This window comes from Tursiops truncatus, chromosome 1 (genome assembly GCF_011762595.2).
Source record: "Tursiops truncatus isolate mTurTru1 chromosome 1, mTurTru1.mat.Y, whole genome shotgun sequence".
NCBI lineage: Eukaryota > Metazoa > Chordata > Mammalia > Artiodactyla > Delphinidae > Tursiops > Tursiops truncatus.
The window spans coordinates 21,130,905-21,146,661 of NC_047034.1; the positions used below are offsets into that span (position 1 = coordinate 21,130,905).

General features: G+C 48.7%; 1 protein-coding gene across 1 annotated transcript in view; it reads right to left on the reverse strand.

The window, feature by feature from the left end:
- Positions 1-9,938: 9,938 nt before the first annotated feature.
- The window catches only part of CAPN8 (calpain 8), a 61,790-nt gene continuing 55,971 nt past the window's right edge, over positions 9,939-15,757 (reverse strand). The window contains 3 exon segments of the mRNA XM_073796460.1: positions 9,939-9,962; positions 10,949-11,007; positions 12,000-12,116. Of these exon segments, the coding sequence (XP_073652561.1) occupies positions 9,939-9,962; positions 10,949-11,007; positions 12,000-12,116 (200 nt within the window).

Consider the following 15,757-nt stretch of genomic DNA (forward strand, 5'->3'; position numbering starts at 1 on the left):
AGTTGGAAACTCAAGACCAAATCAGAGGTAGTTGGGCTGGAGAAAGGATGGAGATCTGGAGGTTGACCTCATTAAAGGAGCCAGAGAAGGAGACTGAGAAGGAAAACAGGAGAAATTGAGAAGGAAACCCTGAAGAATTCTGAGCACGTAAAGGTGAGGACAGACACATCCTCAGTAGCTAGCAATGGGGAGGAGTGGGGGGGACCTATGGGTAGGTAGCAGGAGTCAAAAAGGCAAAAACAAAAGAACTCTAGAAGATTTTTTGTGAGAAAGTAAAGCCCCAGAGTGTACAAGGCCACTCCCACTCCCAGGGCCTGTCTGGGAAAATAATAATTTCATAAAGAGTAGTGAACAGGAAACACGCAAATATCCTGGATTATTCAAAATGGTTTATACATCTCAGGTTATTAAGACTGCATTCTTCAGATTAATTCACTCAGTGAATTCAAATGCAATCTTTTCATAACTTTATAATCATCGACGGCGTAAATATTTTTTAAAACCCGCAGTTACCGTCAGCTCCATCCTTCAGAGGCTCCGGCCAAAAATATTGTAATCATTCTCGACTCTTCCCTCCCAGTCATACCCCATACCTAACCCGACAGCAGATCCTATAAGCTCTCCTCACCACCTCCACGGCTGCAAGGCTGGTCCAAGCCACAAAATGCCTGATATTTTGCAGGTACTCAAAAATCTAGGCGGAATGAATTAATCTCCAGCTTACGGGGCCACCCACCCCACCTTCTGAATCTCTGTCCACTGGCTCTATACTCAGCTCTGCCAACAGGGAGCGCCCCCGGCAGGTGAACCCGCTCCGCAATCACTCCTACAATCGTAAAACCTGCCCCCTTGTGGTACAGCCTCCCCTTCCAGAGACACCAGCTTCTCAGAGGTCTGAGTTTCAGCTTGATGGGGTCTCTCTAAACTTCTGTGTTTTAATAATTCCAACCTCTTCCCTTTGTTCACTCAGCCCGACGCAGTTGCTTCCCACAGCTGCTACCTCCACGGTACCTTCAAGTACTCTTTTTATCCATTCAATTACTAGTTATAACTTTTTACCTAGATAACAATTTGCTGCGTTTCATTCTTTCTGTTCAAATAACTGTTATGGTTTCTGTCCCCCGGTGGACCGTGGCAGATACAACTCACCCCTCAGGAGAACCACCCGTAGCCTACAGCCTTCATACCTGGCCTTCGACCTGTAAATCAGATGCTGAGAGTTGGGAAGGGCTCCAGCCCTCATGATCTAGGTAAGAGCGGAGGAAAGTCCTTGTTCACACTCTCTTCTGTTCCACAGATTTGCCTGAACTCCAAGATGCATCTAGTGCCCTCATGGCTCCCTGTGCCTGTCTCCACCACATGCTGAAGCCACTTGTTTTTACACGTCTCTCTCCTCAGAGACACACCCACAGGAGGGATCCTACCTTATTCATGTAGCCCATTGGCCAGCATACCTCCCTGCACACAGCAAGAGCTCAATAAGTCTGATGAGCCTAATAAACATTTGATAATCCGATATTCCAACATGATGTGGAAGCCACTTACTTGTTTTCATGTGCTATCCAATCTACTATATATAAATACACACACACACAAAATTCTATGTGGCAGTAAAAACAAAACAGAAAAGAGAGAGAGAAAAAAAAATCAGTCTGCTTTAATCACCACAATGCAAAATGGGACTTACAGACAGGAAAACATGGCCAGTCTCCAGTGAGTCTCTCTCCTCAAAATGTTCGGCTATAATTATGTTTGCATCATGTCTGCGTGTTATTATTTACATTTCCGTGTTGGTTGGTGTTTGTACAGTTGGCAGGGTTCCCGAGGAAGCTTTCCTTCTGAGGCCAGAGACGGCTGCATATCTCCTGGAAGGGTTGCTGAGGTCCCCAAACATCTGAGCTCCTCCAGACGACACCAGCCTCTGAGACCAGGAGGACCTGCCAGACAGGCTTATCTTCTGTCTCAATCGATTCAAAATCTCCCTCTCTCTCTCCCTCCTCCTCCCCCCGCCCCTCCGTCCCTCTCATTTCTGGGAAAGCAGCTAGTAAAATCACTTGTGTGGGCTTCTCTGGTGGCGCAGTGGTAGAGAGTCCGCCTGCCGATGCAGGGGATGCGGGTTCGTGCCCCGGTCCGGGAGGATCCCACGTGCCGCGGAGCAGCTGGGCCCGTGAGCCATGGCCGCTGGGCCTGCGCGTCCGGAGCCCGTGCTCCGCAACGGGAGAGGCCACAGTAGTGAGAGGCCCACGTACCGCAAAAAAAAAAAAAAGAATCACTTGTGAAATACGTAAGGCCCCCTTTATAGCTGCTAGTGTTTCGCCTGTGTAACTAGGAAGTGCATTGTTGTGTAATTCAGAAATTAATTAGTGGTAAAGGTTTCAAGAATGCAGGTGGAAGGGGGAGGCCAGCTGCACTTCCTCCGCTAATCATCTGGATTGCTTTTAGCTCCAGGGGAATGTTTCTGGCCTCTCCCAGGGGCTTTCTGAGAGTTGGCCTTTTCTTCTTCTCCCTGGGTGGTGAGGACACAGCTGCAGAAGCTACAGCTGGCTGCACATCAAGGTGCTTTGACCCAGTGCTGGGCAACAGCCCCCAGAAGGTGGCTCTCAGCTGCCCAAAGAGCTCTGGGGGTGCTTCCAGCCCAGGGAGTGGAGGAAGTGGACGTTACCCAGCAACCTGAACCTCAGGAGGCCAAGGATACTGCCCTCTCTGGGGAAGAGCCTGAAATTCTTTCCCTCTGATATAGAAAGGCAAAGCACCCCAGGCAGGATCATGGCACAGCAGACAGGAAGAAGCAAGGAAGGAAGGTGGCTGCTTCCTGGTCCAGCAGGTCCTGGGGGGATGCAGCGACGGCCTCAAAGTCACAGCCCAGGCTTTTCCAAACAGGCTCTGTCTTTTCCTATGCTCTTCCCTCCTCTCATGCTGTTCCCTCCATCTGGAACACCTTTTCCTCTCATTTACTGGTGCCCGCACAATACCTAGAATATAGCTGATGCATAATTAATATTTACCAAATGACTGAATGAAGTCCCAGCTGCCCAATTCCTACCCATCTTGCAGGAAACCTGCTCCCTTTCCTGAGACAGTATTAACCTCTCTCTCTTCTTGTGGCCTGTCTTTTCTGTACCTCTCTTCCAGCACTGATGTTACACTTTCAAATCGTGTTACTTGTGTAGGAGTCTGTCTCCCCCATTCGCCTGGAAGGTTCTGGGAGGCAGAGACCTCAGTTATTCATCCTTGCGCCACCCACCATCCCACCTCACCCTCCCTACAACTCCCAGGGTGAGCACTGAGCCTGGCTTGTAGTTGGTGCTTAAGACGTTTACTGATCAAATTACTGAGTAGAATTGAAGAGCGTGGCTCCACGCCCTGAGAACCCACCCCACTGCCGTCAGGAGGCTGAGGGGATTCCACTCCAGGTCTCCAGGAGTAGCCTAGGGGCCAGACAGAAGCCCCTCATGCCCACTGGGTAAGCCCAGTGTGCAAATCCACACATGAGTGTCTGTGAGGTTCTGGAACGGGCTCCCTGCCAATCCCTCCCAGAGCATAAGTAGAATAACTGTGACTACAGGAACATTTGGGCTTGAATTTCATCACCAGATAATGTCTCTCATCTCCTAATCTTCTCTTCCTTGCTGAATTCAATCCAATGCAACAAGCCGAAATTGAAGGCTTACACTATGCACAGAACCACAATACCTTCTAAATCCCAGAGAATTCCCATGTGCTTTCCTCTGTTTTTACTAACTGAGCCGTTCCCCTCAGTGAATACTCAGAGGCAGATCGCTGGTCTGCAGGCCTCCCCGGGGGCCTGGCGTCCTCAGGGTTAGGATGAGTACTGCCCCGCCCCACTGGCTGAAAGGAGCCATGAACCTCAGGGTCAGAGAACAAGGTGACCTGAACAAAAACCAGGTGTGGCCCAGAAGGGGAGGCTCCAGCTCAGATGGTTCTGGAGCCAACAGGCCACCAGCAGGAGATGCCACCGGCAAGGACAGGCGGGCTTGGATGGAAACCACAGTGGAGGGAAACCTAAATGCCCTTTTCCCAGATTCCAGTCCCTACAGACCATCCTGCCTGGTCGTGGTGAGAAGGAGGAAACCGGAGGGGATGGGCACTCTGCATGAGATTTAATTAGACTGAGAAGCAGATAGAGCAGATTCATATCCCCAATATTCTTTCTTAAAGCTGCAATTATGCATCAGTCATTCAATACCCCCCAAAAATGGAAGATTGCTGTAGATTAAAACCAGAAAAATGAGGACCCCGGTTGAATCCTCAGTCAAATAAACCAACTGTAAAAGTATATTTTTAAGTCCATCAAGGAGATTTGAATATAGACTGGTTATTAGATGTGATTAAAGAATTATTGCTAATTTTGTTAAGTTGGATAATAGTTTTGTGGCTGTGTAATAAAATGCCCTTTGCTGGAGATGCACAATATAGGGTAAAATGTCATGTTATCTGCAATTTACTTTCACAAAAACTTCTTCAGTAAAATTCATCCGCAAAAATGATAAAACAGATATGGTAAAACATTTAAAATCATTCACTGTAATGGATAATACATGGGACTTCAGTATACAGTCCTTTTATTTATATGTTGTTGATATTTATTGATATATATTGATTTTATATACTATTATTATATATCTTGATATTTATATATCGATTATGTATAAATATGTAAATATGTACATAAACATATAAATTTATAACAATAAATACATACAATCATTTTAACAGAAATAAATTTATGAAGTATAAGAATGTAAATATAGCAAATATTACAAAAGAAAAAGCAAGTTTCAGCAGATGGCAGTAGATTGCTGGGTCTCCACACGCCTGCACTCCTGCCTCTGCTCCAGAGCACAGCAGGGAGCTGGGAGAGGCACCATCAGCCTTCACAAGACCTTCCTAACTCAGTGGCTGGGACAATATCCCCTGCCTCATCTCCATCCCCCATAAAGCCCTATGTTAATCAACGGGTGAAGCAAACACAGGCCTCCCAAAACTGTAAGGAGTCAACGTGTGTATTTACAGCTTGCAAACTCCAAATCATCACCCTTTCCCCCACGAGCTGTCCTTCCCAAAGACTGCAGCTCAGGTATGACAGGTACGCATCAGATAGGATGGAAGGCAGATGGGATTCAGGGTGCTTCCCTCTATCCTTGTCTGTATCACACAGATGGGCTCCACAGTCACCCTATCTATAACATGGAGCCGCGGAGCAGAGCAAAGGTGGCAGGTAGGTGTCCCCGCACTAGGTCCTTCCTGACACCGTTCTGAAGTGCAGAGAGAGGTTGGGGGGGGGGGGGGTGTCTTGGTTGTCCACTATCCAATTACGTGAACTCTCGAGGTCAACCCAGCCCATCAATCAAAGGGAAGGGTTCAAAAAAAAAAAGGAAGGGTTCATGTATGAAGGGAGATGTCGACCGGGGGGATGGGATCCCCCATGGAAGGAGAGCACAGAAGCGTGGGCTGGGGAGATGGGGTTTGGCCGTGTCCTGGAGCCACGGCGGAAGCAATGACAGGATCAGGGCTTGTGGGAAACTGGAACATCTAAAGGTGAAAAGATGCTGGGCATCTGGGGCTTCCCTGGTGGCGCAGTGGTTGAGAGTCCGCCTGCCGATGCAGGGGACACGGGTTCGTGCCCCGGTTCGGGAAGATCCCGCGGAGCGGCTGGGCCCGTGAGCCATGGCCGCTGAGCCTGCGTGTCCGGAGCCTGTGCTCTGCAACGGGAGAGGCCACAGCAGTGAGAGGCCTGCGTACCGCAAAAAAAAAAAAAAGATGCTGGGCATCTGAGAGGCTGCGCAGCGTGAGGCTTGGAGTGAGAGGCAAGAAGTCAGCCTAGGTGGCAGAGCGAGAACAGCTGATGCAGGAATTTGCTGTGTGCCCCGCTGCCCCAGCCCGGAGGAGCAGCTGGCTTTAGGGAGGCGGTGAGGAACGGAGGGGAGCCCCGAGCAGGGCGGGGGCCTCCACCAGCTGCGCCCCGGGCAGGACGCACAGGATGCCGTCGGGACCTTGGCGGGAAGAGCCCCCTGCTGTGTGTGGCAGGGCCACCGGCTTCTCCCAGCCCTGATCAACGAGGCTTCTGCGACTGTGCATAATTACCGAAAGCCCTGCTCGGGCCGGCGACGTGAGCAGAAAGCTGATACTGCGTGACTCGAAGCTCTCACGGGAAAGGGGACTGGCTAGAGGTGGCCTTGCTGGTGTGGAATTACCCGGCATAGTCCATACACCCTGACCGCCTCCCGCCAGTGTCAGGTTCCATGCCCCCGGAGGCCTCAGTTGCGTCTGGGGGTGGCATGGTAGCATGTGTGTCCTCACGTTTACTAATGAGGAAACAAGCTCTGCCTTTAAGAGAAGTGACGGGGCTCTGCAGGCGAGGGAGGATGGAGAGGAAGAGAAGGAGGCTCACCCTGACCCCCATAGCTGCCTCAAGCCTCCTGCCGAGCTGCTTCCCTCTCCTTCCAGAAAGCGGGGAAGCCGAGAGCCTCCAAGGGTTCTCTGCACAAATCAAAGACCCGCCGACGTGGGAGGCAATGGCTGCCTCGGCTCCTGGCATGGGGTGGGAAGGAGCCTGGGGACGGGGCAGCTCAGCAGGGGACCCTGCAGGGGACACATCTTCTTCTCGCCATCCCCCCCCTCCAGCCCTTCACCCACCCGCGGAGGCTGGCTGTAACGCATCCAAACATCAGCAGTTCCCCTCTGGGGCTGCAGGAAATTGCTGTGAGGGACCAGTGCAAACCCATCCTCTCTACTGGGAAAACAAAGTGGGGCCCAAGTGCTGCAGAACTTCCTCATGTGCAAAGGAAAGGACACGGGTTTCATTCACCGAGCGCCTACTCTGTGCCAGGCACTGTTCTAGGCTCTGGAGGAATTAGGAACACTCTGCATTCACAGACTGTCCACAGGAACAGAGAAGACGTGAAACACGTGAACGCAATAACGTGGGGGCGGCCTCGGCCGGGGAAGCACAGAAGCCTCCCTGCGGAATCCACGCTGAGGAGCCGCCATCCAGCAGGGGCTGATCTTTCCTGAGATGCAGCCACACAGAGGGGCGACGAAGAGGCCACACCAAAAAGCAGCACCTCTGCTGCCTTAATTCAGGGGGCAGAGAGGAGCAGACAGCAAACTCTCAGGTGTTTAAGAGGAAAGCTATGCAGTGTTAAGATCCTTAGCTGTACTGGTAAGGCCTCACAGGCTGTACTGGTAAGAAGTCCCCAGCGCAACACTTCCCTGGGACTGGGACCCCCAAAGCAAATCTATTTTGTAACTAAACTGTTTTTTGGGTTTTTCTGTTTGGTTTGGCTTTTTGGTTACCAGACTATTCCCTGAAGTAGCTTGTAGGCCTGAAAAATAAACCTACCTGCTGCCCGCCGATTACAACACAGTCCTTTCAACTTAGGCAGCCATGCTATATTCGAAATGTAAAGGAGAACTGCTTTGTAGTACTTTATTTTTAAACAACGGGGTGGGTCAGGGACTTGTACCTAACACCACCTGGGCCGACAGGGGCAGGCTGGGTGGTATCCCCAGGCAGCCTGAGGGCAGCTGGACATACACCTGCTGGGTCCTGCAGATGACCCAGGTGATGAATGCTCCCTCATACTTCTGACTACACGTGGAAGGACCTCTTTTCTTCTGGGACCCACAGACTGCCAAACAAATACAGCTCCTTCTCCACCCTCCGGTGAGTGAGCTTTCCCTGCAGGGGCGCCGTCCCAGAGCCTCTCCCTGAGGGGTGGGATCCCAGAGCTCCCACAGCCCCCTTCAGTTAAGGGCCTACCCCTTCTCCCCGCTGGGCCTTGGGAGAGTTGAAGACAGCATTAAAGTGGACTGGTGTTCAGTCAGAATGGTCATCAACAAAAAGTCTACAAATAATAAATGCTAGAGAGGGTGTGGAGAAAAGGGAATCTTCTTACACTGGGAATGTAAATTGGTGCAGCCACTATGGAAAGAGCCTTTAAAAACTAAAAACAGAGCTACCATATGATCCAGCAACCCCACTCCTGGATATATATCCAGGAAAAAAAAGAAAACCCTAATTCAAAAAGATACATGCACCCCAATGTTCATAGCAGCACTATTTACAATAGCCAAGACATGGAAACAAACTAAGTGTCCATCAACAGATGAATGGATAAAGAAGATGTGGTTTATATGTATATATACACACACACACACACACACACACACAATGGAATACTACTCAGCCATAAAAAGAACGAAATAATGCCATTTGTAGCCACATGGATGCAATCAGAGATTATCATACTGAGTGAAGTAAGTCAGAAAGAGAAAGACAAATACCATATGGTATCACTTACATTTGGAATCTAAAATATGACCCAAATGAACCTATTTACAAAACAGATACAGACTCCCAGACATAGAGAACAGACTTGAGGTTGCCAAGGGGAGGAGGGGGAGGGATGGATTGGGAGATTGAAGTTAGCAGATGCAAACTATTATATATAGAATGGATAAACAACAAGGTCCTACTGTTTAGCACAGGGAACTATATTCAATATCTTGTAATAACCTATAATGGAAAATAATCTGAAAAAAAATATATATATATATACCTAAATCACTTTGCTCTACACATGAAACTAACACAATATTGTAAATCAACTATACTTCAAAAAAAAAAAAAAACAAGCTGACGGGTGTTATACCATACTTATAAATCATGTTCTTATAAGGAACGTTCATCCAGCTCTACTTCTGGAGGTCAAAAGTTAATCTTTAATCAGACTAATGCAGAGGCCAAGGCATAAATGTGTGTTTTCTCTCCAGTAGGTCACAGCTATGGGCTGAATGGCTGTATCCCCTTCGAATTCATACGTTGAAACCACACCCCCCAATGTGGTGGTATCAGGAGGTGGGACCTGGAGGGCTAATTAGGGTTGGATAAGGTCATGAGGGTGGGGCCCTCATGAATGGGATCAGTGTTCTTCCAAGAATCATGAGAGATCTTACTTCCCCTCTGCTCTCCACCCTGTGAGGACACAATGAGAAGTCTATAGTCTGAGAGAGATCTCCAGAACCCAACTATGCTGCTCCTATCTCGGACTTCTAGCCTCCACAACTGTGAGAAAATGTGTCTGTTTTTTTATAAGCCACCTGGTCTCTGGTATTTGCTCAGACAGCCCAAACTGACTAAGACACTCATCTTCCTGTACACTTCATTTCCAACATCCGCGTATGAGAGTCAGCTCTGCCCCAGCTACCCATTAGGACACTAGGCTATGGTACCTATTTTCTTACCAACAACAAAGATCGTTGTGTTCCACCATGAGCAAAACTCACCTGAACTGCATTTCCCCTCAAGCTATTTGTCAGGTAAGAATTCCCCTCAGCAAGAATTTTCCTATCCTTTCCTTTAGCCCATGCCGACCTGCAGTATAGCAATTTCTCCCGTCTGCAAGTGAGGAAGAAAGGCCTCTCCCCCAGCAGCCCTTCCCTGCACCCTCCTCAGAAGGGCAGGGGCAGCTCCTTTCCTGAAGGCAGTCCCCAGAGGCAGTTTAATCTATAGCAGGCCTTTCCTCCAAGAAATTCACCCACATTTCACATCTTTCAGCAGCTTTGGGCTGCGTCATTGCTCAAGAACGTCTTTTCTAAAGCAGGAACACCCCAGGGCACCCCCCAGATTACATATCGCTAGAGGAAGGCAGAAACCATTTTGACCCACAACTTTAATTAATTTCTGTCTCTCCATTGTGCTCTGGGATCAGCTTAAATGCTGCTGAAAGAGATCTCGGGCTCCCCGGACTGCTCCAGTGGGACAGGCCAGGATCTCAGGGAACAAGAAACGGCAAGGAAGAGATGAATCACCAGTGAATGCCCCCTTGAGGATAAATGTTCACAAAACTGTAAAGAAAGGGAGAAAAGAGGCAAGCAGGCTGGCAGGGAGCATCACCAATGTCCACAACCCTGGGTCAGACCAACATACAGCACAGCCACTGCAAAATAAGGAGATCGGGGTGAGCTCAGGGGTCCTCAGGAGCTGATGTGACTGCGCCAGAGGCGCTCTCCTGCCTCACGTGGTATGACTTGTTCTAGCTGTGTCCTCCAGTAAGTGCCTTGCTCAACAGGAGGAAGCAAGGAAGCCCTTAACTAGGTCACTACCCCCTGAGCCAGAGCCCCATGGAAAAGTGACTTAGGAAAAGCTTAGCCCCAAAGGGACTTCCAAAAGTTTCAGGTCCAACACTATTGAGCGGGTGTTTGTAGACATCCACAGACATGCTTCCAGGAGGGCCTTCCCTAGATCACTGAAAGGGGTCAATGACATTCCCATTCTAGAGAAGAAAAGGAGTGGTTGTACCCAGACAACTAGGCAGGGCCAGGAATAACCTGGTGCTCTAGTTCCTCTGCCTGAGAAACAGATCTAGGGCAATGCCTCCTGGCCTGGCCCCTCAGCACATACCCACGCCTGCATCCCCACAGGCCAATAAAGGCCCTGCTGCGCAGGCTGCAGCCCTCCACAGGGGAAGGGCACGACGTTGTCAGCGTAAGACATTATGGGCTTTGTACACAGTAATTTACACCCATCTATTTTGCATCTGCACTCTATCCTGTTGCAATTTAATTCTTTGTTTCTGATATCCTTCTATACGTCAATCAAAGATGCCTGGTCCTAAAAGTTAGGCACTTTAAATTATACCTACCACCCACCATTCCATCCAAATTAATAAGAGCTTGCATCCTTGAAATGATCTCATATGTAACTGTAGCTTTATCTTTAAAACAACAATAATAATAATAATAATAATAAATAATATTTGAAAGATTGATGACAATGACACTCCTCCCGGCAATGCCTGCCATAGAACATGTGTTGCATCCACATGGAAATAAGACAAGTCAGTGTGAATTAACAGCGCCCGGCAGCAATACCATCCAAGAATGTTCAAGTATCATCACCAAGCAGTTTATCAAAACCACTTACCTCTGCCAGAGAGAGCCGGACAATGCCATTCTGGTCCTTGTTCAGAAGGCTGAACAGTTCTAGAATGACAGAGAACGAATGAAATCAGATGGGGATGTTCCTGGACTTTGGAACAGCCAAAGAGAGCTGTCTCTGTCCACCCCACCTGGTACCTTCCCCCGGCCCCTGCCCCCTTCCCAGCTCCCACTCAGCTTCAGGGACCCTGAAAAGCTAGATCTGGATCCAGTGCCCAGGGTGAGGGTTTTAGACAGCAGATGTCCCCTTGCCCAATTAGACAAACCTCCAGATGTGAGCAGAGAAGGTCCTTTTGCCATCTCCACCCTCAGAAGCTCTAGAAACTTGCAATTCTTTCAACAGGGGTTGGCGATGGGGTCGTGGAACAGAGGTGGTTTCCCCATTTGTGGGTAATCCAGTCACTGACCTTTCCCCATTAGAATTTACCACTTCCCAGCCCTCACTGGAAGGAAAACTCCCTCCCTTAATATGATACCTTAGCATGAGCCCAAGGGGGCACTAGACCATCTAAAGGCTTCCAGAAGGAGATCCCTATTCCCTCCCTGGGAAGTGACACACACTCTCAGTATGATCCCCATGGAGGCACAGATGTTAAAAGTCATTTAAGGGCCGTTGCTGGGACTCATTCATTTGGCCCAGTGACTGCATGTAGTAGGTGCACAACAATCTTTCCCGTTGCAGAGCACAGGCTCCGGACGCGCAGGCTCAGAGGCCATGGCTCACGGGCCCAGCTGCTCCGTGGCACGTGGGATCTTCCCGGACCGGGGCACGAACCCGTGTCCCCTGCATCGGCAGGTAGACTCTCAACCACTGCGCCACCAGGGAAGCCGACAACAATCTTTTTAAATCTCCCAGAGAAGGCAGCACTTTGGGCGTGGCCAGCTTGGGCTTCCTCGGCCGCTTTAGTTTCTGCTTCCCCTCCCCCAAGGATGCCACAGTTTCTGAAGCCTGTCTGGTTCTGCTTGCTGGCCCTGCCCCCTGCCCCTCTCCGCACCGCAGGAGAAATGAGATAGGGTTAAAGGAGAGAGTGACTCACTGAAGAGGGTCTCCAGGCAGATCATACAAGCAAGGAAGCTGTCAAAGTCGATGCCAAGTTTGCTGCATGCATACCGCATGGAAATGGTCTGCTGTACCTGGTTGCTAAGGGTGAAACCTACGGGCAGAAGGGGGCCAAGGTTATGGGTGGAGTGGGGGGCTCGGCCCTGTCTACAGCAGAAATCAGGGCTGACTCAGGCCTGACGCTGCCCCCTTCAGAAGATACCAGATGGGTCTAGTCATCCAATCAGTCTCCTTTTAGATAATCCTCAACAGGATAAGCCTCCTCCCTGATCCAAGAATAAGGCCTGTAGCTCCAATACTAACTCAGCTGTGCATCACATTGGCTACAGCAAGAAAAAACAGGGAACGTGAGGGGATGGTCTCTCCTGACCATCCCCTTCACAGCCCCGTCCCCTGTGATTGCTGTCACCTTCCCAGTAACAGGCAAAGTCCTTAGAAAAAGTCTAAAGAATCCAGCAACATTCCCTCCTCCCCAGATAAGGAAGGTGCTGAACAAATATTTGTTGTCACATTGACATCCAACATAAGGTAACTGCCACTGATGGTCATTAGCAACCATCATATTAAGAGTTTAAAATGAGCACATCTTGGGACTTCCCTGGTGGTCCAGTGGTTAAGAATCCACCTTCCAATGCAGAGGACGCAGGTTCGATCCCTGGTTGGGGAACTAAGATCCCACATGCCATGGGGCAACTAAGTCCATGTGCTGCAACTGCTAAGCTCTCACACCACAACTACAGAGCCCGCGTGCTGCAACTACAGAGCCCACACACCACAGCAAAAGATCCCGCATGGCGCAACCAAGACCCGACACGGTCAAAAATAAATAAAGGAGGAGCTTCAAGATGGCGGAAGAGTAAGACTCGGAGATCACCTTCCTCCCCACAAATACATCAGAAATACATCTACATGTGGCACAACTCCTACAGAACACCTACAGAACGCTGGCAGAAGACCTCAGACCTCCCAAAAGGCAAGGAACTCCCCACGTACCTGGGTAGGGCAAACGAAAACAGAAAAAACAGAGACAAAAGGATAGGGACGGGGCCTGCACCAGTGGGAGGGAGCTGTGAAGGAGGAAAAGTTTCCACACACTAGAAGCCCCTTCGCGGGCGGAGACTGCGGGAGGCGGAGGGGGGAGCTTCGAAGCTGCGGAGGAGAGCACAGCAACAGGGGTGCGGAGAGCAAAGCGGCAAGATTCCCGCACAGAGGATCAGGGCCGACCGGCACTCACCAGGCCGAGAGGCTTGTCTGGTCCCCCGCCCGCGTGGGCGGCGCTGGGAGCTGAGGCTCGGGCTTCGGTCGGAGCTCACGGAGAGGACTGGGGTTGGCGGCGTGAACACAGCCTGAAGGGGCTAGTGCACCACAGCTAGCTGGGAGGGAGTCCGGGAAAAGTCTGGAGCTGCCGAAGAGACAAGAGACTTTTTCTTCCTGCTTTGTTTCCTCGTGCGCGAGGAGAGGAGATTAAAGCGCTGCTTAAAGGAGCTCCAGAGACGTGCGTGAGCCGCGGCTAAAAGCGCGGACCCCAGAGACGGGCATGAGACGCTAAGGCCGCTGCTGCTGCCACTAAGAAGCCTGTGTACAAGCACAGATCACTGTCCACACCCCCCTTCCGGGGAGACTGTGCAGCCCGCCACTGCCAGGGTCCCGGGATCCAGGGACAACTTTCCCGGGAGAACGCACGGCGCGCCTCAGGCTGGTGCAACGTCATGCTGGCCTCTGCCGCCGCAGGCTCGCCCCGCCCCCGCTGCCGGCCTGAGTGAGCCAGAGCTGCCGAATCAGCTGCTCCTTTAATCCAGTCCTGTCTGAGCGAAGAACAGACGCCCTCCAGCGACCTACACGCAGAGGCGGGGCCCAATCCAAAGCTGAGCCCCTGGGAGCTGTGCGAACAAAGAAGAGAAGGAGAAATCTCTCCCAGCAGCCTCAGGAGCAGCGGATTAAATCTCCACAATCAACTTGATGTACCTGCATCTGTGGAATACCTGAATAGACAATGAATCATCCCAAATTGAGGAGGTGGACTTTGGGAGCAACGATTTTTTTTTCCCCCTTTTTTTTCTTTTTGTGAGTGTGTATGCATATGCTTCTGTGTGTGATCTTGTCTGTATAGTTTTGCTTTTACCATTTCTCCCAGGGTTCTGTCTGTCCGGGTTTTTTTTTTTTTGAAATCATCATTTTTATTCCTAATTATATTACATAGCTGAATATGTGAAAATATGTTATTATTAACATTTTCTTAGACATTTGGGTTGTTTCTCTTTTGGAGGTGTTAAAAAACAAATTTCAGTAAAAATTCTTTATAATCTGGTGTTGATTTGATTGATGAATTTTTTTTAAGATTAATTCATAAAATTGGAATAGCTCAGTCACAAATTTGTACTAGGTTTTCTTTTTTTTTTTTTTTTTGTCCCATACAGGATAAATCCAAGGAGAAATACGCCAAGACACATGTTAATCAAACTGTCAAAAATTAAATACAAAGAAAACATATTAAAAGCAGCAAGGGAAAAACAACAAATAACACGCAAGGGAATCCCCATAAGGTTAACAGCTGATCTTTCAGCAGAAACTCCACAAGCCAGAAGGGACTGGCAGGACATATTGAAAGTGATGAAGGAGAAAAACCTGCAACCAAGATTACTCTACCCAGCAAGGATCTCATTCAGATTTGATGGAGAAATTAAAACCTTTACAGACAAGCAAAAGCTGAGAGAGTTCAGCACCACCAAACCAGCTCTACAACAACTGCTAAAGGAACTTCTCTAGGCAAGAAACACCAGAGAAGGAAAAGACCTACAATAACGAACCCAAAACAGTTAAGAAAATGGGAATGGGAACATACATATCGATAATTACCTTAAATGTAAATGGACTGAATGCTCCCACCAAAAGACACAGATTGGCTGAGTGGATACAAAAACAAGACCCATATATATGCTGTCTACAAGAGACCCACTTCAGACCTAGAGACACATACACACTGAAAGTAAGGGGATGGAAAAAGATATTCCATGAAAATGGAAACCAAAAGAAAGCTGGAGTAGCAATTCTCATATCAGACAAAATAGACTTTAAAACAAAGCCTATTAGAAGAGACAAAGAAGGACACTACATAATGATCAAGGGATCGATCCAAGAAGAAGATATAACAATTGTAAATATTTATGCACCCAACATAGGAGCACCTCAATACATAAGGCAAATACTAACAGCCATAAAAGGGGAAATTGACAGTAACACATTCATAGTAGGGGACGTTAGCACCCCACTTTCACCAATGGACAGATCATCCAAAATGAAAATAAATAAGGAAACACAGCTTTAAATGATACATTAAACAAGATGGACTTAATTGATATTTATAGGACATTCCATCCAAAAACAACAGAATACACATTTTTCTCAACTGCTCATGGAACATTCTCCAGGATAGATCATATCTTGGGTCACAAATCAAGCCTTGGTAAATTTAAGAAAATTGAAATCGTATCAAGTATCTTTTCCGACCACAACGCTATGAGACTAGATATCAATTACAGCAAATGATCTGTAAAAAATACAAACACATGGAGGCTAAACAATACAATACTTAATAACGAAGTGATCACTGAAGAAATCAAAGAGGAAATTTAAAAAATACCTAGAAACAAATGACAATGGAGACACGACGACCCAAAATCTATGGGATGCAGCAAAAGCAGTTCTAAGAGGGAAGTTTATAGCAATACAATCCTA